Here is a 23,670-nt window from a genome sequence, read left to right on the forward strand (position 1 = left end):
GCATAGAACTCCTAAAATCCTTAGAAACTACAAAGTAAGGCCGGGCGCGGTGGCTCAAGCCTGTAATCCCAGCACTTTGGGAGGCCGAGACGGGCGGATCGCGAGGTCAGGAGATCGAGACCATCCTGGCTAACACGGTGAAACCCCGTCTCTACTGAAAAATACGAAAAACTAGCCGGGCGAGGTGGCGGCGCCTGTAGTCCCAGCTACTCGGGAGGCTGAGGCAGGAGAATGGCGTGAACCCGGGAGGCGGAGCTTGCAGTGAGCTGAGATCCAGCCACTGCACTCCAGCCTGGGCGACAGAGCGAGACTCCGTCTCAAAAAAAAAAAAGAAAAAAAAAGAAACTACAAAGTAAGAGTAAAAACTCTTTGTATGCTAATGAGTTGACTGATAGCTGGCATCCCCTATATAGTTTCAGGATGGGGACTGGTTATGGAAAGACCAGGGCATGACTAGAAGGCTGGGACATTCAACCCCACCCACAACCCCAAGGAGGGGAGGGGATTTTAATCAACCATGTCTATGTAATGAAGCCGTAAAACTCCCAAAAGACAGGGTTCGGAGAGCTTCCACATAGCTGAACATGTGGAGGTTCCTGGGTGCAACACCCTTTCTTCTGTACCTCGCCCTATGCATCTCTTCATCTATATCCTTTGTAATATCCTTTATAATAAACCAGTAAACATAAGTGTTTCCTGAGTTCTGTGAGCCACTCTAGCAAAATACTGAATTGCAAAGAGGGGGTGGTGAAAATCCCAATTTGAAGTTGGTGGGGTCAGATGTTCCAGAGACTGGACTTGTGACTAGTGGGAAGGGGGAGGCAGGCTTGGGAACTGAGCCCTCAGCGAATGGTGTCTGACCCATCTCCAAGCAGACAGCGTCGGAATTGAACTGGAGGACACCCAGCTGGTGTTCACTGCAGAACTCATTGAACTCACTGCTTGCTTGGTATGCGGGTGCTTGGTATGTGTGGGAAACTCCCCCATATTTGGTCAGAGAAGTCTTGTTATGATTAGTTCTCGAGATAATAGGGAAAAAAATGCACCTTTTGTTTTTTCCACTGATTCAGAGGGCATAACTGAAGGAAGGAAGAACTGAAAGAATGGTCTTAACACTCTGCTTCGCTTTTCTTCATAACACGCATTACTTCCCAGTATGCATCAGTGTCCTTTATTATTAATTTTTTCCTATTGAATTCTTCCCGCATTAGAACGCTGCTTCATGAAGTGGGGATTTTGTCTGATTGTTCACTGCCGTGTGCCCAGGGCCTACGACAGTGCCCGACACAGTAGGCGCTCAATAAATGGTGAATGAAAAACAGGGTAAGGCGGGGAGAGAAGAAACAGAAAGGGAAAGGAAAGAGAAAGCCCGGGCTGCCAGACAGCTTAATCACCCGTACGTCCTACCGGGCCCCTCTCCAGCTGGCTCTGGCCACACACTGGTCCTCCAGGCTCCCTTTTCTCAGCGCTGGGCTCACAACCCCACACCGAGCGCTTGAGCGCGGACGCGGCTACTGCGCGTGCGCGTCACCGCGCCAGCGCCCCGGCCTGGCAGCCTTTGGGGACCCGAGCCAGCTGCGCCTGCGCAGTCAGAGCGGGTCCTCCCAGGCCTCAGGTGGAACGGGTGGGTGAACGGGCGGTCGAACGGCCTGAGAGGGTTCAGCTGGTCCGAGTGGGGTTCTGAAGGCCAGCGGAGGTGGGCTTACTAGGGAAGGCGGCGCAGCAGAAACTACCCGCAACGAGCGGCGAGACCTGCTGCCGCCAGGGACCCTCGGCCACCATCCCAGCATCCTCTGCGCCGCGCCGGCCCTGGACTTCATTTCCCAGCGGCCCCTGCGGCCTGCCCTAGCGCTGCGGCGCCTTTGTGAGCGCGGCCGGCGGCCAGGATCGAGCCCTGGCCCGGGCCCTGGCCCAGCCCCGGCCTCCAAGGACCGCGCGAAGGAAGTACCCACCGGAGGGAGGAGGCGGTGAGGAGCGCGGGATGGAGCTGACGCCGAGAGCGGCCATGCCACCGTGTGTGGGACCGTGTGTGACAGTGTGTGAGAATGTTGTGACATTAAGGAACCGTGTGTGACAATGTGTTTGACAGTGTGGAACCGTGTGTGAGACCATGTGTGACTGTGTGAGAATGTGAGACTGTGTGTGACAGTGTGAGAATGTGTGTGAGACCGTGTGTGAATATGTGTGTCAGTGTGAGACCATGTGGGACAAATGTGGGATTGTGTGTGACAGTGTGAGACTGGGTGTGAGAATGTGTGTGACAGTATGAGACCGTTGCCCCTGTATGTGCGGGAGCCTTTGACAGTATATGGGACCGTGTGGGTTGTGTTTAAGACCACATCACCATGTGTGACACTGACTGGGAGTGTGTGACAGTGTTAAACTGTCACTATGTGTAGACCGTGTGTGAACAGTGTGTAAGACCATGTCACTGTGTGTGTGACCTGTGTGTGCGGGATAATGTAAGACTATGTGACAGTGTGTGTGACTTTGTGAACAGAGTTTGACCATGTGTGTAGGATCACGTGAGACTGTGACAGTATGTCAGGCCATGTCACCGTGTGTGAGGCTATGTGTGGTTGTGTACGGTATGTGGCTGTTGATGTGGGACCACGTGAAACTGCGACTGAGAATTTGTGTGACAGTGTGTGAGACTGTCACTGTATGTGAAACTATGTGAACAGAGTTCGTGTTGTTGGACTAAGATTGTATGTGACAGTGAAATTGTGCATGACTGTGTGTGATTATGTGAGACTGAGGGAGATTGTGTGACTTAGCACTGTGTGTCATTCCGACAGTGAGTGTGACAGTGTGACTCAGAATGGCCTTATATGACCCATTGTGAGAGCAGGGCGGGCTACAATGTGGGGGCATGTCCATAGGTTGCCAGGGGAGGTGCCAGAGTGACAAACTGTGTGGTTTGTTGTCTGTGATTTGTGTGGGCAGGAAGCTATGTGGGTGCTTGGAGATGCTGGTGTTCTCTGGGGTTTGGGAGACTGCTGTTGTGGTGGAGAGACAGAGAGATGGAGATGAAGGGGAGAAGATGGAAAAAGGGAGAGGGGAAGAGAGCTGGAAAGGGAGAGACAGACAGGAGCCTCAGACTTAAGCCTGAAAACACTGGCTGCTTGTCCTCTGGCACAGTAGTTTTTCCATCCCTCTCAGTCTCTGGGGGCATGTGAGGAATTTAACAGGAAAAAGGAATGGGAGACCTACCATGTGCTATTTATGAAAATAAATGACAGAAAGATGAAAATTTATTTAAGAAAGGATGTACCAAGCACTGTGCTCAATGCTTTATGTAGATCATTTCAGAATCCTCCCAACAATTGATAGGGAATAGTTACCGTTTCACTGATAGGGAAACAGGTTTGCAGTGGTTACCTAACTTGCCAGAGGTTGTAGAGGTAGCATGTCGTGGTTTGGCTGTTTGAGACCAAGTGTTCTGATCCTTAAGCCTAGTCATTCTTACCACTAAGTTATGCTGCTTCTTAGGTAATAGCTTTATTCTTCAAGACAGTGAGGTCTGATGGATAAGAATTAATGATAAGGGTTTGGATGACTGTTCATGCATAGTCTGCCCCTCCTTCCCTCTCTCCTTCTTTCTCTCTGAGGAGATTGCCCAGAAAAGTCAAGAGATTAGTTTTCAATTGTGGGTTGTCATAAGCCAGGACCTGAAGCAGGCCGTCTTGACTCTTTGATCGAGTGTCCACCACACCACATGGACCCTCTGACGCTCACTCTGTGTATAGAGATGCTTTCTCTGAGAAATTTTATTTTGTAGCTTTATCTCTCATCCTTGCAGAAAGGGTGGGAATATATTTCCTTTCAACATCATGATCGGGTGGAAAGAATTAAAAGTTAGACCTGGTTTCCAGTTTGGCTTAATTCCTTATTACCATGATGCCTTGAATAATTAATTACTCAGATGAAGAGCCTTCCTGTGTGAAAGAGAGGGAAATCCTTGCTTGGTAATGCCATTGTGTAATTGCTGTTTTTGTTTTAAATTATAAAAGGAAAGGTAACCTAATCACAGAACATGTATTTTTTTTTTTTTTTTTTTTTTTTTGAGACAGAGTATTGCTCTGTTGCCCAGACTGGAGTGCAGTGGCGTGATCTTGGCTCACTGCAAGCTCCGCTTCCCGGGTTCATGCCATTCTCCTGCCTCAGCCTCCCGAGTAGCTGGGACTACAGGCGCCCACCACCACACCCGGCTAATTTTTTGTATTTTTTAATAGAGACTGGGTTTCACCATGTTAGCCAGGATGGTCTCCATCTCCTGGCCTCATGTCTTGATCTCCTGACTTCGTGATCCGCCGCCTCAGCCTCCCAAAGTGCTGGGATTACAGGTGTGAGCCATCGCACCTGGCCCATATGTTGTATTCTTAAGATCCAAAGCATGTGGGCAAAAGAATTGTAAATTTAGATATAAATGACTTGCTCAGTGATATCTCTAATTTACTCCTGAGGTTGGGGAAAGAAGGAGAAAGAGAAGGAAAGGTTTCTAGGCTGATGATACTGACAGCTGCAGGGCAGGCCTGGCATTTTATGGTTTTTTTTCCTTCTCCAGCTCTACTTTCTCAGGATACCATCCCTCTCCTGGAGAGGAGCCTGAAGGAGTAGGACAGAAGAACTGTCAAATTCTGGAATCCTTAAAGCCATGTCCAAGGTAAGGAAGCATTTCTTCTCTCTTCCCTAAAATGCCATCTTATTTTTTAGGTTATACGAACATTTTGTTTTTCTTCCAAAATACTCCAACCTAACAAGGTTCCATTCATCCAGTGACTCGTTCCTCATATCTTGCTTTCCAGTAAAAGTCCCCAAAAGCTTAGTCATCTTTTTTTCCACAGCCAGCATTTTTATCTTCACTCAAGAAATAGTTCGGCACCTCCTCTGGGTTTAGTGTCTGTTAGAAGCTCTCAAGATGCAAAAATACACTCACTGGTATATGAAAACCTTCACTGTAGTAAGTTGATTCATTGAGATTGAGGTGTATGTTCAGATGTAACCACTAGCATAAATAAAGCTTTTCCACAGACCTACGTTTGAAAAGAAGGCGAGACAGGAGGGTTGTCAGGTGGTCTTAGTCACAGAACAGGGCAGAGTCTCTTGCTCAAAGTGATTTTGAGGAGTGAGATGTGTTGAGTCTTGAATATTAAAGTGTGGGTCAGCTAGGGCAGGGATTTTTCCAAGCACTCTGTGGGCTTTAAAGAATAGTATTCCAGGGAATAATGAGGTACCATTTTAGGGACATTCTCAGTGTCCACAGCTATGTTATTCTAGGTCATCCAGTTAAGTGGAATTAATATGTAAAAAATAGAACTTTTTTTGAAAAAGAGTAATGGGAGAGCACTTAAATCTACATTAAAATAAAAGCTGTATATATCTATAATAATGAAAACAGTAGATAGTGTGGAATGGAGCCAGAAGAAACATATGATGTTAAGAAACAAATTCAAGTATAAGAATTCCATAAGAATGGAAATATTCATTCACTGAACATATAGTTATTAAAGACCTTATGCTAAGTGCTGTGATAAATAAAAATAGGCCCTGTCTTTGTCTTCATAGAATTTAGTGTATACTAGTTTAATTATATGATGTACTGATGTTATTTTAAATCAATAGGGAAGGGATGGAATATTCATTTAGTAAAAAAAAATTACACATAGATAAAAATACATAGAGGTTAAATACATTATATAGGTTAAATATGTATTAAAAAACACAAACCTCTAGGTTAAAATATAGAGAATGGAGAAAGAGTAAGGTGAGGGAGATGCAGAAATCAGCTAGTACAGCACTGTCCAATAGAACTTTCTGTGATGATTGACAGTAGAAATGTTCTATATCTACAGTGTTTAATATAGAAGCCACTAGCCAGATGTGGCTACAAAGACTTGTATATACTAGCATGACTGAGAAACTGAATTTTTAAATGTTACTTGATTTAAATTTAGCCATATGTAGCTAGTAGCTAGTGTATTAGACAGCACAGTGTTAGGCTTATAAAACAGTAAAGCCAGGAAGATAATTATGGGTGATCTTGTCCAAGTTTCCCATTCTACAGATGAAGAAAAGGAGGCCCGGGGAAGAGAGTGACATGTCCACGTAACCAGTTAGTGACTGAGTCAGATGTAAGAAGTTGTGGCCGGGCGCGGTGGCTCACGCCTGTAATCCTAGCACTTTGGGAGGCCGAGGCGGGCGGATCACAAGGTCAGGAGATCGAGACCACGGTGAAACCCCGTTTCTACTAAAAATACAAAAAATTAGCCGGGCGCGGTGGCGGGCGCCTGTAGTCCCAGCTACTCAGGAGGCTGAGGCAGGAGAATGGCGTGAACCCGGGAGGCGGAGCTTGCAGTGAGCCGAGATTGCGCCACTGCACTCCAGCCTGGGCGACAGAGCGAGACTCTGTCTCAAAAAAAAAAAAAAAAAAAAAAAAAAAAAAGAAGTTGTAATATACATTGAGGGTCAGTAACGTCGATGATGGTGAGTGATGATATTAAGAGGGTGGTGGAAAATGATGAAGGACACTGTAGCGAGACTGTGATGGGGCTCATTATTTCACTCCCATGCCCGGAACCTTTATTGCCTTCCTGTCTTACTTGGAATGAAATCCAGTATCCTAACCATGGCCTATAAGGTCCTTTGTGCTTCAGCTCCTGGCTTTCCTAGACCTCATTTTCTACAAATATTTACCTCTCTTCATTTTAATGACAGTAGTGAATTTGCTGTCTCTCAGACTTACTCTGCTTTTTCTTGTGTCTGGACTTTTGCATTTGCTCCCCCATCCCCCTACATGTTGACATAGCTTGCCCTCCCATTTCACTCAGATTATTGTTCAAACCTTACCTCTTCGTTTAGACTTACCTTGACCATATCATCTACAATAAACACCCTATCACTCTTAATCACCCTTTACCTTCTTTTGTTTTTTGTCACATGTCACTACCTGACATGTATGACCTTATGTTTAATGTTTTTCTCCTTTGTTAGAATATTAAGAGGAGAAACTTTGTTTTGTTCACCTTTGTATTCCTGACTCTTAGAATAGTGCCCAGTTGGTAATAGGCATTCAGATGAATTCCTCATCTGTGAGCGAGACCAGGATAGCTAGAGCTAGACACCTCTTCTTTCCTGCTACTGATTTGGTAACAGAAGAAAGAAAAAGCTGAAAGTGTGATGTATAGAATAGATGGAATCCATTAGCCCAAATGCTGTTTCTAGGACCCCTCCCCAGACCTCCTGAATCATGGTCTTTTGGTGGCACCTAAGAAAACACATTTTTATTGGGTTTCCCAGGATTATTTTTTTTTTTTTTTGAGATGGGGTCTCACTGTGTTGCCCAGACTGGTTCTGAACTTCTGGCCTCCAGTTATCTTCCTGCCTCAGCCTCCCAAGTAGCCCAGTAGCTGGATTACAGGTATCCAGGATGATTTTAATGCATGGCTTTTGAGAACCTCTGCCTTTAAAGATTATATTTAAAGTATGCCTCTTGTAAGCAGCATATAATTGACTAGTTTTAAAAAGGCTAGCCTGATCATCTTAATCTTTTAGTGTTTATTACATATTTAATATAATACTTGTAGATATGTTTTTAAAACTACTGTATTTCTGTTTGTTTTCCATTTATCCCATCTATTCTTTTTTCCTTTGTTTCTCCTGAACAGGATGAGATGCCTATGGTGATTTAACTCCACAGTATTATTATTGCTCTATTTATAGTTACTGCTTTAGAACTCTTAATTTATTCCTGTGTTTTCATGCTTCCATTTTCCTTCTGTTTTACTTCTACCTGAAGAACTCTTTGAGGATGTCTTTGAGTGCAAGGCAACACTTTACTCCCACCCTTAATTGTTTTTTTTCACTTCAAAAACAATTTGATCGTATTGTTGCTGGGTCAAAATAGTGTAATTAAAAATTTTTTTGAGGTTAAGTAATTTTGTGAAATCCTGGTCTCAATGGAGAGAATGACATCTATGAATCAATTAAAAAAAAATAATTCAAGACCTATGCAACATCATAGTAAAAAATTAAGATTTACCCAGCCGGGTGCGGTGGCTCACGCCTGTAATCTCAGCACTTTGAGGGGCCAGGCGGGTGGATCATCTGAGGTCAGGAGTTCGAGACCAGCCTGGCCAACATGGTGAAACCCCATCTCTACTCAAAATACAAAAATATTAGCTGGGCATGGTGGTGGGTGCCTGTAATCCCAGCTACTTGGGAAACTGAGGCAGGAGAATTGCTTGAACATGGGAGGTGGAGTTTGCAGTGAGCCGAGATCATGCCACTGCACTCCAGCCTGGGTGACGAGGGCAGAAAACTCCGTCTCAAAAAAAAAAAAAAATTAAGATTTACCCAACTGAAAATAAGCATAGGGGTTAGTAAGTAAGACAGAGCATAATTGTACTATATAATATTATTCAGCTAATAATTGACATTATCGGTAAGTGAAATATATACATAATCATAGACATCAGTATAAGGAACTGTTTGAACAGATTATACTAACTATAAATTATAATTGCTTTTAGGAGGTCGAGTGACACGGGAGTAGACATGGGGGTGAAAGATTTCCAATCCTAGCAGTTTGGGAGGCCAAGGCAGGAGGATCACTTGAGCCCAGGAGTTTGAGACCAGCCTGGGCAACATAGTGAGACATCATCTGTACCAAAAATTAAAAAAATTACCTGGGCCTGGTGATGAGCGCCTGTGGTCCCAGCTGCTTGAGAGGCCGAGGTTGGGAGAATCATTCAAGCCTTACAAGTTGAGACTGCAATCAGCCATGATTGTAACACTGCACTCCAGCCTGGGCGACAGAGCAAGATCCTGTCTCCTAAAAAATAAAATTAAAAAAAAAAGGAGTGGGGGGAAATCACTGAGGGTAGAAATACTGGAGAGTATATTTTTAAGTTTCTTTAATGATAGTAATTTTTAAATTAAATCAAAATAATTATAAAAAGCATTTGCAAGGTATTCATGGTCTCATTGGCTGAGAGGAAAATGTCAGATAATTAAAACACAGAATGCATTAGTTCATGTGTGCAGCTAAAAAATGTCTCTTGAGGACTTTGTGTAGCAAAAGCTTCTTCATTAATGTCTACACAATAAATGATGTGTGTGGAACACTTTCCTGCCCAAAATTTTAAAGAGTTTGTATTGAAGTGTTTGAGTTACAGTAGAATTGATGAATAGCAGTGCCCAGGCCTATCCAGCACAAGTTTTACTTTTTAGACCTGATTCACATTCCTTTCCTTTTTTGAAGTGACAAGTCACTTCCTTAGATATCCTTGTATTAAGAAGTGTTTCAGAGATGGAAGCTTTTTAAACAGCTGATGCATGTAATTGATGTTTCTTGGAGCCATACTTTTGCTTTCTTTATAGATAACCTCCTTAACATTTTTGTGCATCGTTCTGACAGTAGCAGTTAACATTGACTCATTTTTTTTTTCCATTAAAAAGGTTTCTAAATAAAACCACTGATGTATTTGAGTATTTCTTCAACAGGAGCATTACTCTGCAAAGAGTCATACAAGGGTAGGGGTGATGTTCATATTTGACAACCAACAAGGCAAAGGCACACAGCGAGAACATATCTTAGCTGGGATCCTGGCGTTTGCTGCCATGCTGGGCATTAATCTTCAGTTGCTGAATTCCTTATGGAGAAATCTGGTCACTAGCAGCACTCAGTGCAGTAGCTGTTTACCAGTGAGTGTGGCAATATTTCAGTATTTAAGGAATCAACATAGCTGCTCAGGTGTGTACCATTGAATCCCATCTCTATGTCAGCCCAGCTTAAGAACAGGCTTTGCTCTGTGACATGTCAAAACCAAGATGCATATGCCTAACCATACAGCAAGCCCTGGTAAGTCTTGAGCTGATTTATCTTGTTAGGAAGAAGACCCATTTTTAATTTTTAGGGAGCGAACTAGGTCTCGTTCCATGTTATCTTAAAGATCCTTACTTCAACATGCAGTAGTAGTATTTGGGAGCTGTACTGTAACATTTTAAAAACCCTCTTGCTCATCAAACAGGCACAGTTGTGTATGTTCTTCTAGTGAGAGCGGTGGGTATTTTTTGATGCATTTCATTATCAGACTTGGAGACATTCACTATTTAAGTAAATTAATAGTGCTTAAATTATATTATTTTGTCTCTTATGTAGCATATTTATAAGTTACCAACTATCTTTACAACTTAGTGGGGTTATCAAGAGCTGTTAGGCAATCATTTGTTGCCTCTTCCACACAGTCTCAGGAAAATTTTTATTTCCAACGGAAATTTGTCCTATATTGAAATAACTTTTATTGTACTTCTTTGATTCCTTCTTATCAAGTACTGATTATACAGATTCAAACATTTATTATAATAGTACTCTTCTTCTCAAGACATTAGAAGTCACAGTCTTGGAGATCAACTTCATTTTATCTGTGACAAATTTTTTCTTGTTTTGATTGAGATACCTTTTTGTTTGTTTGTCTTTAGAAACAGGGTCTCACTATATTGTCCAGGCTGGACTCAAGCATCCCAGGCAATCCTCCTGCCTCAGCCTCTTGAGTACCTGGGACTTTAGACATGCACCACCACCTCTGGCCTGATTCAGATACCTTTTGTGACATCAAGCTGCTGTTCATCTAAACCATATGCCTTCCGTTCATTTAAACCATCTACAGGGGAGGAATTTGTGTAAAACAAATGTTTAAAGTACAACACACACAAGACCTAGGTTGTCATTATGAAATGTGTACTATGAAATGTAAAAAATACGTGAGATACCTGAGGTCATCAGTGAGATGAAATGCATCACTTTGACAGCTGATTAGCTAATGTTATCTTTGCCAGCAAGCACAAATTCAGTGGCATACTTCCCCACACATTAGGTATTTTTTTTTGAGACGGAGTCTCGCTCTGTCGCCCAGGCTGGAGTGCAGTGGCCGGATCTCAGCTCACTGCAAGCGTCACTCAGCTTCTTGATTGCTCTCTGTTATGGTATACGTTTAAGCCATATTTTTGCAAGTCAGTATAAAACTTTGTTTACTGTTTCTATTATGTATATTTAATTTCAGAAAGTCAATATTGTAAGCATCAAACATATTTATATGTATTTTTATACAACCCTATTGATGTCTCTGGAACATTGACCATTTCATTGTACTGAGTTTGGAAAAATGCCAGGTTCAGCCATATACACGTTATAAAGCTTAACTCAGCCTGTTTCCTCCTTGAAGCTCTTTACTTCCCCAGTGTATCTGATTTTCCAATATTGAGAAATAACTCTGGCATTTAATATGAATAACATATTTTATACTCGATTTACAGTGTTCTGTTATTTTCCAATTTTGTGTATGTTATAAATCCTTTTCTCCAACAGGATTATCTCTCAAATTGTGTACTTTCCATGACAGAATATCAAAACAAAGCACAAAGAAGTCATCTAGTAATTATCTGACATGTGTTGCCTAGAACCTAAGATACTGTCAGAAAGTTTTGCTATGTGCAATATTTCTCTCTCAAAGTATAGACAATTTAACTTTTTAACCTAGGCTCATGTGAGGATATGAACACTAGTTGAGCAAGAATGTGTTTATGTCATTTCAGGATTTGGTGACATTTGGGGATGTGGCTGTAAATTTCTCTCAAGAGGAATGGGAATGGCTAAACCCCGCTCAGAGGAATTTGTACAGGAAAGTGATGTTGGAGAACTACAGGAGCTTGGTATCACTGGGTAAGGACGTCTCCTGTAATTCAGAATCTGTACATGGGACTGAGCTCCAGTGTAATGTTGGGAAACCTCTGATGTCCTTCACTAAATTTACCTTTCTTGTGCTTCCCAAAATAGGTTGAATTTGTAGAACTGGCAGCTTCATCTTCCCCATTCTTATTCCTCAGCTCCCTCCCATTATGCTCCCACCTTCTTGATGATGCAGAAACTTGATCTTACTTATATACCTGCCTAATTCCCCTTTTATTTTTTGTAAGCAGGAGTTTCTGTTTCTAAGCCAGATGTGATCTCATTATTGGAGCAAGGAAAAGAGCCCTGGATGGTGAAGAAAGAGGGAACAAGAGGCACATGCCCTGGTGAGTAAGAGAGAAATAGGGAGATAGAAGACATTGCCAGGAAAAGCTCAGCAATTCTGAAAGATTTCAGTTCATCATTGATGTTTCCTGGGTAGCTTTTCTTAAAGATTCGAAGTCTGGGAAGAAATATTGAGGCATCTTTAGCATGAGCTCCTCAATATGTTCTCTCTGTTTATATTCTCTCACAAGTTATGGTCTTCTCTGACAGTAATCTTCTCTGATAACCCATTTTCCTATTGTTGGATCCAAATGTCACAGCATCTCCTTGTCCTTGCCTTTTAGTTTTATACAGGTTGCCTTGTTTCATTTTTTAAAAATCCAGGTGCCTATAATCCCGGCTTTTTGGGAAACCAAGGTGGGTGGATCACTTGAGCCCAGGCGTTCGAGACCAGCCTGGGCAACATGGTAAAACTAAAAATACACACACACAAAAAATCAGCCAAGGCTGGTGGCATGCGCCTGTAATATCTACGTGGGAGGCTGAGGTGGGAGGATCACCTGAGCCTGTGATCTGAGAGCACGCCACTGCACTCCAGCCTGGGCAACAAAGCAAGAGCCTGTCTAAAAAAAAAAAAAAAAAGAAGCTAGGTTTTTTTGGTTTGTTTTTTGTTTTTTTTCCTTTCTCAGTTACTAATTCCTTTTAGATTGAAGGATTGATGCATTTATTTATTCTTTTTCCAAGCCTCATTGGCTTTATGTTTTTTTTGTTTGTTTGTTTGTTTTTGAGATGGAGTCTCGCTCTGTCGCCTAGGCTGGAGTGCAGTGGACGGATCTCAGCTCACTGCAAGCTCTGCCTCTCGGGTTTATGCCATTCTCCTGCCTCAGCCTCCCGAGTAGCTGGGACTACAGGCGCCCGCCACCTCGCCCTGCTAGTTTTTTGTACTTTTTAGTAGAGACGGGGTTTCACCGTGTTAGCCAGAATGGTCTCGATCTCCTGACCTCGTGATCCGCCCGTCTCGGCCTCCCAAAGTGCTGGGATTACAGGCTTCAGCCACCACGCCCAGCCGACTTTATGTTTTGAGAAGAGGATTCTGCTAAATTCTTGGGATTATTCAGAGGCTTATACACCAGCAAAGAAAAAAGAAAGCCAATTTTATTTACAAGTGTGGATAACTACAAGATGATAACACTTAATAGAAACAATCATAAGAATAGGTTGATAGGAGGAAAGATGATAAATTTGGCTGTGGACATAAGAGGGTTATATGTATAAGATGAGGAGAGTTCCAAGCAAAGAAATGCAACATGCAACTGGTTTAGAAGATAGGGTCTGAGAAAAATACTCTGATTTAGAGATGTCAGTGTGAATGAATGAGATCACTGGTCTTAAGAGTTTGAGAGATAAAGCCTGATGCTGAGGCCTTTGTGGGAGAAGTGAATCTTTGACAACTTTCTCAGTATCCTCCATGGTAAATGGCATCTCTGTAGTTTGTCTTTGGTTAATATATATATATTTTTAGATGGGGTCTTGACCTGTTGCCCAGGCTGGAGTGCAGTGGTGCACTGCAACCTCCACCTCCCAAGTTCAAGCAGTTCTCCTACCTCAGCCTCCCAAGTAGCTGGGATTACAGGCATGCGCCACCATGCCCAGCTAATTTTTCTGTATTTTAAGTACAGATGGGGTTTCACCATGTTGGTCAGGGTGGTCTTGAACTTGTGACCTCAAATGATCTGCCCACCTGGGCCTCCCAAAGTGCTGAGATTACAGGCATGAGCCACTGCCTCCAGCCTGTCTTTAGTTAAATTTTATGCATTTTAATTTTTCTAGATAATTGTTCTTTTCATTTAGGTTATCAGATTTCATGAATTTGAGCAAAGTAATATACAATTATTTTTCTTTTTTTATATCTATAATGGTTTCCAATTTTAATTTCTTATTTTGTATAACTATTCTTTTTTAAAAAGAATATATTGGTCGGGTATGGTGGCTTATACCTGTAATCCCAGCACTTTGGGAGGCCAAGGCATATGGATCATGAGGTCAGGAGTTCAAGACCAGCCTGGCCAAGATGGTGAAACCCCGCCTCTACTAAAAATACAAAAATTAGCCAGGTGTGGTGGCAGGCTCCTGTAATCCCAGCTACTCAGGAGGCTGAGGCAGAGAATCACTTGAACTCAGGAGGTGGAGGTTGCAGTGAGCCAAGATCACACCACTGAACTTTAACTTGAGACTCTGTCTCAAAAAAAAAAAAAAGAATACATGTATTATTAGGTCGCTCTGTTCATAAATAAGTTTATTTTTAAATAATTAGCTTATGCATTTATGTATTAGTATTCTTTTCCAATTTTCTGTTTTTTTCCATACTAATTCATAACATATTTTCTCCTTACTAATTCTTTCCTTCTAATTTTCTTATTTATTTTTATCTCCATAGTGCTGAAATGAGAGCTTGATCTATTAATTTCATTCTTTTATTTAGTAATGAGATTATTAAGGACTATGAATTTTCCTCTAAGTTTGTCTTTGTCTATCTCCTGTAGATTCTGATACTTGTGTTTTTGTTACTGCTGTTCATACTAGATAATCTACCTTAAAAATTTTTTTCTTTCACCCAGAGTTGTTTAAAAGAGAGTTTTCTGGTTTTATTGTATTTGATCAGATAGTATTATTATTAAGGAATTATTTATATTCAGTAAACTGGATACATATAAATTGTACAGTTTGATCATATACCCATGAAACTGTCACCACAATCAAGACACATTTAGTATTTCTATCACCCCAAAAGATTGCTTGTGTCTTTCTTTCTATCCTACTCTCCACTCCCAGTTCCAAACAAACATGAATCTGATCTTTGTTGTTTTTTATTAATTTGCATCTAAAGTAAATGGAATCATACAGTATGTATTTTGTTATGTCTGGCTTATTTCACTCAGCATAATGATCTTGAAATTTATCTATATCATTGCAGTATGAATGCAACATTTCATTTATCCGTTCACCTAGTGATGGACATTTGGGTTGTTTCCACTTTGGGGCTATTATAAATAAAGTTGCTATACAGCTGTCATGTACAGGACTTTGTGTGAACATATATTTTTATTTTTTGGGGGTAAATACCTAAGATGGAAGAACTGAGTTATATGATAGGTATATGTTTAACTCTGTTAGAAACTGTCAGCTTTCTGAAGGAATTATACCATTCTTCTAGCAGTGTATGAGACTTCCAGTTAATCCACATTCTCACCAAATCTTGGTATCATTAGTAGTATTTTTAATTTTAGTCATTCTAAAAGTTGTGTTGTAGTTTTAGTATGCATTTCTGGAATGACTAATAATGTTGAGCCTCTTTTCATATGCTTACTGGCCATGCATATAACATTTATGAAATATTTGTTCAAATATTTTGCCCATGTTTTATTGGATTGTTTATCTTATGAGTTGTAAGAGTTCTGTATATTGTCTTAAAACAAGTTCTTTATCATTTATATGTATTGGCTTATATGTATGCCAATTATGGCTTGCCTTTTTGTTTTTCTACTGCCACCACTGTTGGAGGCAAAGTTTGCAATTCTTGTAAAATCCAATTCATTAACTTGTCTTAGTTGGTGCTTCTTATATCTAAGAAATTCTTGCTACTCCCAGGTCACAAAGATATTTTTCTAGGAGTTTTAAAGTTTTAGCATTTACATTTAGCTCTGTGAATGATTTTGAGGTAATGTATGTGTCTTGTGTGAGGTAAAGGTTGAGGTTCATTTTTTTTTTCCATATGGATATACAGTTGCCCCAAGACCGTTTGTCAGGAAACACTTTCTCTTCCTAATTGTATCACCTTGCTACTTTTCCTGATCATCACTTGACCATATATGTGTGGGTATAGTTCTGGAATCTCTTCTGTTCCATTGATCTATATGTCTATTGTCTCACCAGTTCCATACTGCCTTGATTACTGTAGCTTTATGGTAAGTTTTGATATCAGATAGTGCAATTTGTAAAATTGCCTTGACTGTTTTAGATCATTTGCATTTCATATAAATTTCAGAATGAAGTTGATAATTTCTACTCAAAAAACTTAGATTTTTGCTGGGATTACATTGATTCTGTACATCAATTGAAAAAGAACTGACCTCTTAACATTGAGTCTTCTAATATAAGTATGGTTTATTAAGCCATTTATTAGTCTTTAAAAATGTCTCGAAGTTGGGTGTGATGGTGTGCGCTGGTAATCTTAGCTACTTGGGAGGCTGAGTTGGAAGGATTACTTGAGTCCAGGACTTTGAGACTAGCCTGGACAACATAGCAAGACTCTGTCTGAAAAAGAAAAAGGAAAAATAATAAAATTTATCTTAAGAATATTTTGTAGTATGCAGTGTAGTCATACTGTGTTAAATTTTTTTCCTAAGTGTTTAATAGCTTTTTGAGTGCTATAATAAATATAATTTTTTAACAATTTGGTTTTCTAATAGTTTGCCCCTAGTAGGCAAAAAATGTAAATTGATTTTTGTATTAACTTTACATCTTATGACCTTGCTAGATTCATTTAATAGTTGCCCTCACAGTTATTTTGTAGGTCTATGAGGATTTTTTGGATGGACAATCATGCCATCTACAAATAGTTTTTTTTTTCCTTCTGATCCTTTGAGAATTACACCTTACACCTTACACCTTATTTTTCTTGATGTATTGCAATGGCTAGGACCTCCTGTCTAATGTGTAATTGAAGGGGTAAGAGGAGATGTACTTGTGCTGTTCCAGTCTTAAGGGGAAATGTATTCTATTTTTACTGTTAAGTCAGTGTAAGCTGTAAGTTTTTCTTAGATGTCCTTGATCAGTTTGAAAATATTACTTTCTATTCCTGGTTTGCTGAGCATTTTTATAATAAATGGATCAGATACTATTTCTACATCTGTTGAAATGATAATGTGATTTTTTTTTCATTAACCTTTTAATATGGCGAATTACACTGATTGATTTTCAAATGTGAAACCAATCTTGCATTTTTGGGATAAACTCTACTTGGTCAAGATGTTGCTATTCATATTTTCCTGGATTTGATTTGCCCAGTTTTATTAAAGATTTTGCCTTATGTACATGCGCTACATTGGTCTGCAGGTTTACTTTTATTTATTTATTTGTATATATATATTTTTCAAGACGGAGTCTTGCTCTGTCACCAGGCTGGAGTGCAGTGAATCAATCTCAGGTCACTGCAACCTCCGCCTCCTGGGTTCAAGTGATTCTCCTGCCTCAGCCTCCCAAGTAGCTGGGACTACAGGCACATGCCACCACGCCTAGCTAATTTTTGTATTTTTAGTAGACACGGGGTTTCACCCAGTTGGCCAGGATGGTCATGATTCTTGTCCTCGTGCTCTGCCCACCTCGGCCTCCCAAAGTGCTGAGATTATGGGCATGAGCCACCGCGCCCGGCTTGCAGGTTTACTTTCTTAAAATTTTTTTTATCTGGTTTTGGTATCAAGATAATACTGGCCTTATGAAACCAAGTTGGAAAGTGTTTTATCTTTTTCTATTTTCTGACAGTTTGGATAAAATGATATTATTTCTTCCTTAAATATTTGATAGAATTCACCAATGAAGACATCTGGGCCTGAAGTATTTTTTAAATAACAGCTTTAATGGATATAGGGTTAATCAGGTTATCTGATTTTTGTTGAATCAGCTTTGGTAGGCTGTGTCTTTCAAGAGATTTCTGTGTTTCATCTGAGTTGTTCAATTTATTAACATTTTTTAAAAACAGCTGTACAATATGTAATGATAACTCCTCTGGTGTTGCTGATATCTGTTCTTTTTTTCTTGATAACTGATGTTTTAAAAGAACCTACTTTTGTTTTATTTCCTCTGTTGTTGTTTTTCTGTATTGTTAATTTTCTTTCTTAACTTTTTGCTTCCACTTTCCTTAAGTTTACTTTGGTCTTTTCCTCACTTTTTTTTTTTTTTTTTTTTTTTTTTTTTTTGAGACGGAGTCTAGCTCTGTCACCCGGGCTGGAGTGCAGTGGCCGGATCTCAGCTCACTGCAAGCTCCGCCTCCCGGGTTTACGCCATTCTCCTGCCTCAGCCTCCCGAGTAGCTGGGAGTACAGGCGCCCGCCACGTCGCCCGGCTAGTTTTTTGTATTTTTTAGTAGAGACGGAGTTTCACCGTGTTAGCCAGGATGGTCTCGATCTCCTGATCTCGTGATCCGCCCGTCTTGGCCTCCCAAAGTGCTGGGATTACAGGCTTGAGCCACCGCGCCCGGCCTTTTCCTCACTTCTTGAGGTAACATCTTAGATTATTGATTTTTAGACTTTTAGTTGTTTTCTAATATAAGCATTTGAAAACTAGATTTTCCTTTAAGTACCGTTTTAGCTGTATCCCTCAGATTTTGATATGTTGTATTGTCATTATCAACCAAGATATTTTCTAATTTCTCTTACTATACTCTTTGGCCCATGATTTATATGATTTGGCCCATGATATATAACCTCTCTTGAGGTTAGACAGCATACTCACCTTGGTTTCGGTACTTTAGAATTTATAGAGACTTGGTTTGTATATACTTGGTTTATAGTCTATCTTATTTACTGAACACACTGTGTGCACTCGAATACATGTTGTACAAGTGTTGATTGTAGTGTTGTATAAATATAAACTAGATCAAAGTAGTTAACCCTGTTGAGATCCTCTTTGTTACTATTTTCTCGTAGTTTTGTCAGTTTCTGAGCAAAGCATGCGTTAGTTGCCTATTATGACTATAGGATTACCTATTTCTTACACTTTCAATTTTTGTGTTATGTATTTTGAGGCTTTATATTAGGTGCACACACATTAAAGATTGTTTCTTTCTGGTGAATTGATCCCTTTATTACTATATGTCTCTTTATCTTTGGTAATACTCAGTTTTAAAGTCTATTTTATCTGACACGAATATAGTCAGTCTGGCCTTATGCTTACTGTTTGAATGTTACATCTTTATCTGTTTACTATTTATTTTTAATGTATTCTTATATATAATGTGAGGTTTCTATAAACAGCATATAATTGTGTCTTTCATTTTGTTGATTCCTATAAACTCTGCCTTTTAACTAAATGAGTTCATTAATATTTAATTATTTGTATAATTTGAGTTGGGTCTACTATTGTTTTCTCTTTAATATTTCTCATTAAAAAATATTTGTTCATCTCTATCTTCTTTTGGGATGTTTGAATATTTTTTATAATTCCATTTTATTTTATCTGCTGGCTTGTTGTACCTTTTTATATTATGCTTCCAGTGGGTGCTATCGTGCAGTGATGCTCAAAATGTGGTCCTGAGACCAGCAGCATCACCTGTGAATTTATTAGAAATGAAGATTCTCAGCCCTCAACCTCCACTAACTCAATCAAAAACTCTGTGCACAGAGTATAGCAATCTGTCGTTTAGCAAGTTTTATCTAATTCTGATATACTCTAAAATGTAAGAATCATGCCTGTAACGATTATAACATCCATCCTTTTCAGTCTAATGAGAATTAGTATTCATCAATGACTATACCTATGTTTTTACTTCCTTATTATAGTTTTATCAACCTAATTCTGGGTTTATTTAATTAGATCATTGCTCCTTGGCAGTCATTTCATATTTCTTTTTTGACCCATGAGTCTTCAGAATTTAATTTTCATGTTGACTTTCTATAGGGCATTCATGAGTGTGATTTACAACTATTTAGAGAGGAAAGTGGAATTTGGAAGGGCACTGAGGCAGCACAGTGGGAATCAGCAGCCTCAATTTAAGTATGTTGCCTTCAGATTCTTTTCCTTCCAAATATCATTATCCACTATAATATTTTAATGGTAATATTCCATTTGATTTCAGACATTTACCCCATTCATGCAAGCATGTCATTCTAATAAGAGGATGAATTAGTGTGATGTTTTGTATATTATTGATTCAGTATTTATTCCAAAGATACTAAGCATCTTCTATCTTTCCAGGCTATTTTAGGCAATGGGTGTTCAAGGGTGAGGAAAAAAGTTCCTACACATGAATGTTTACATTCTAATGAGAATAGAGAGTAAGTTAACATGTAATATGATATTAAGTAAGTTAGGTGCTGTGAAGTGCAAAGCAGGAGGAAGGGGAGTATGGAATACTTCATATTGGATGTTCAGCAAAGGCCATACTGAAGAGGTAATATGTGAACAGAACCTCAAGTGAAGAAGTGCACTGAGAGAAGGGATCAAGCAGGTATCTGTGGAAAGTGCTTTTCAGGCAGAGAAATGGCAAGTCTGGTGTTCCTAAAGTGGAAATATAGTGAATACCCATATGACTGAAGTGGAGGAAGCAAGCAAGAGAGTAGTAGAATATAAGATCAGAGAACACCAGGTCATGTAGAGTTTTATAAACCAGGGTAGGAATTTTGGCTTTATTATAAACATAGTACGAAACTACAGGAAAATCTTAAGCAGAAAAATGAAGTGATCTGATTTGGAACTGAACACGGGAAGGCAGAGTAAGTTCTGTGCCAGGTTAGTAAGACCAAGCAGTTTAATAGAAAACTACTCTTAAAGGAAGGCATCTTAGCTTCAGGGATCAATTGAAAATTTACATATGGTTAGAATTTGTTACATAGAAAATGATTTTCAGGAAGACTTTTTTCTAACTGCAGATGTTTACCCACAGAGTTTTATGAACAATATGAACAACCATAAAGTTTTACATGTATCCTAATAAGGATATTGATAGTGCCTAGTGTTGTTTTTAGGCCTGTGATTCCAATGGAGTTTTTAAATCATGTTAACGTCATAAAACTGGCTTATTAAAGATAACTTAGCTTGAATGCAGGATAACCTATGATAAGAGAGGACAGGTGTTTGAAGTCTGTTATTAACTTCGATATAAAAAGCTGATTATGATTTTGGATGACCACCTTGTTTTGCTCTTCTTATATTTACCTTACTGGTTGTCAATGATTATTTCCTTAATCAACTCTCTTAAATTCTTATTATTTATAATGTCATTATTTTAGAATGCATTATAAGCTTTTAAATCCTTTAACTTGCTATGTATTTTATTCACATGTTTAAGTTTCTTCTAGTGAATTAAATACAAAAGACATTTGTTTCTTGATATCTTTTAGATTGGGAGTATGTATTTAAAAACAGTGAATTTTCATCAAAGCAAGAGACATATGAAGAATCATCCACAGTTGTGACAGTGGGAACAAGACATCTTAGTTATAGCCTTGACTACCCCAATTTGAGAGAAGACTGTCAAGGTAAGGACTGGTATAAGAACCAGCTGGGAAGTCAAGAGGTACATCTTAGGCAATTAATCATCACTCATAAGGAAATCCTTCCAGAAGTTCAAAATAAAGAATATAACAAATCTTGGCAAACATTCCACCAGGATACAATCTTTGATATACAACAGAGTTTTCCCACCAAAGAAAAAGAACATAAGCATGAACCACAAAAGAAAAGTTACCGGAAAAAATCTGTTGAAATGAAACATAGGAAAGTCTATGTAGAAAAGAAACTTTTGAAATGTAATGACTGTGAGAAAGTCTTCAACCAGAGCTCATCCCTTACTCTTCATCAGAGAATTCATACTGGAGAGAAACCCTATGCATGTGTTGAATGTGGGAAAACGTTCAGCCAGAGTGCAAACTTGGCACAACATAAGAGAATACATACTGGGGAGAAACCCTATGAATGTAAAGAATGTAGGAAAGCCTTCAGCCAGAATGCACACCTGGCCCAACATCAGAGAGTTCATACTGGAGAGAAACCCTATCAGTGTAAAGAATGTAAAAAAGCCTTCAGCCAGATTGCACACCTGACTCAGCATCAGAGAGTTCATACTGGAGAGAGACCTTTCGAATGTATTGAATGTGGAAAGGCCTTTAGTAATGGTTCATTTCTTGCTCAGCATCAGAGAATTCATACAGGAGAGAAACCTTATGTGTGTAATGTGTGTGGGAAAGCCTTTAGCCATCGTGGATACCTAATTGTACATCAGAGAATTCATACTGGAGAGAGACCCTACGAATGTAAGGAATGTAGGAAAGCCTTCAGCCAGTATGCACACCTTGCTCAACATCAGAGAGTTCATACTGGAGAAAAACCTTATGAATGTAAAGTATGTAGGAAAGCCTTCAGCCAAATTGCATACCTTGATCAACATCAGAGGGTTCATACTGGAGAGAAACCCTATGAATGTATTGAATGTGGGAAGGCCTTTAGCAATAGTTCATCACTTGCACAACATCAGAGAAGTCATACTGGAGAAAAACCCTATATGTGTAAAGAATGTAGGAAAACATTTAGCCAGAATGCAGGCCTTGCTCAACATCAGAGAATTCATACTGGAGAGAAACCTTATGAATGTAATGTTTGTGGGAAAGCCTTTAGCTATAGTGGATCTCTTACTCTACATCAGAGAATTCATACTGGAGAGAGACCCTATGAATGTAAAGATTGCAGGAAATCTTTCAGGCAGCGTGCACATCTTGCTCATCATGAAAGAATTCATACTATGGAGTCATTCTTGACTCTTTCCTCTCCCTCACCCTCCACATCAAATCAGTTGTCAAGACATGTAGGTTTCATCTCCTGAATATGTCTGAAATCTCACCTCTTTAATCCATTTCCATTACATCATCCTTGTCCAATGCACATTAATATATTTGACATGGGATACTCGAGTAGCTTTCCAATTAGTCACCTTGTATTCACCTTTGTCTGTGTCAGCTGTCCACATTGCAGCCAAATTTGTATTTAAAAAAAATATGTTGAATATCATTTCTCCCTCATTAAAATTCCTCAGTGGCATCCCATAGTTTTTAAGTTAAAGTACACATTCTTCAAAATAGCCTAAAAACCTAGCCTCTAACACCTTGTTCCAGGCTACCTTCCAAAGTTCCTATCTTGTGTCACTACCCATCTCATTCTCTGAATACTTATCCAGGATTAAGACACATTTTCCAGAACCAAAAAGATCTGGGTTCCAATCTTTGCACTTCCATTTTCTGCCCTCTAATTTGGGGGCAGCATTTTGTGCTTTGTAAGCTTCAGTCTGATTTATAGTGTGGGAATAATAATGGTTCTACCTCAGAAGTTAAGAGAAGAATGAAATAATGCATGTAAATTGCTCAGCAGCGTGCCTAGCATAAAGTAATTAAACATTAATGTAAAGTAAAAAGATAACCATACTATACATAGAAGAGCCGATCATCTCGGCCATGATTATCTCAGAAATAAAAAAGAGATGCAGCAGCTCAGGACTGAGAGATTGTGAAGTTTTTCTTTTTTTTATTAGGAATGGTAGGCATTTTTCTAAAAGTAGGTAAGGAGAGTATCTAATACAGTAGGATTGACATTAGAGTCCGTCATATAGGGTAAAATGGTGGCTTCTATCTCAGCATTGACTAGATATTTAACAGTTCTAAGAAGCTAATGTCCTATTTTAAAAGTCTTTTTTTTTTTTTTTTTTTTTTGAGATGGAGTCTTGCTCTGTTGCCCAGGCTAGAATGCAATGGTGCAATCTTGGCTCACTGCAACTTCTACCTCCCAAGTGATTCTCCTGCCTCAGCCTCCTGAGTAGCTGGGATTATAGACATGCACCACCATGCCTGGCTAATTTTTGTATTTGTAGTAGAGACAGGGTTTTGACATGTCGGC

The 23,670-nt window shown here is 39.6% G+C and overlaps 1 protein-coding gene across 4 annotated transcripts in view; it reads left to right on the plus strand.

The window, feature by feature from the left end:
* LOC126943204 (zinc finger protein 583) overlaps window positions 1-22,821 on the plus strand; it is a 31,047-nt gene extending 8,226 nt beyond the window's left edge. For 2 of the 4 annotated variants that reach the window (XM_050771724.1, XM_050771723.1), the window contains exons 3-6: window positions 4,568-4,666; window positions 11,596-11,722; window positions 11,980-12,075; window positions 21,129-22,821. In XM_050771724.1, coding sequence (XP_050627681.1) covers window positions 4,658-4,666; window positions 11,596-11,722; window positions 11,980-12,075; window positions 21,129-22,606 — 1,710 coding nt within the window. In that variant the 5' untranslated portion in view covers window positions 4,568-4,657 and the 3' untranslated portion in view covers window positions 22,607-22,821. Of the gene's footprint in view, window positions 1-1,831; window positions 1,968-4,567; window positions 4,667-10,967; window positions 11,723-11,979; window positions 12,076-21,128 lie in introns of those variants that run through there. The other 2 variants (XM_050771722.1, XM_050771721.1) reach the window with 2 other exon arrangements.
* Window positions 22,822-23,670: the final 849 nt, after the last annotated feature.

This window comes from Macaca thibetana, chromosome 19, assembly GCF_024542745.1.
Source record: "Macaca thibetana thibetana isolate TM-01 chromosome 19, ASM2454274v1, whole genome shotgun sequence".
NCBI lineage: Eukaryota > Metazoa > Chordata > Mammalia > Primates > Cercopithecidae > Macaca > Macaca thibetana.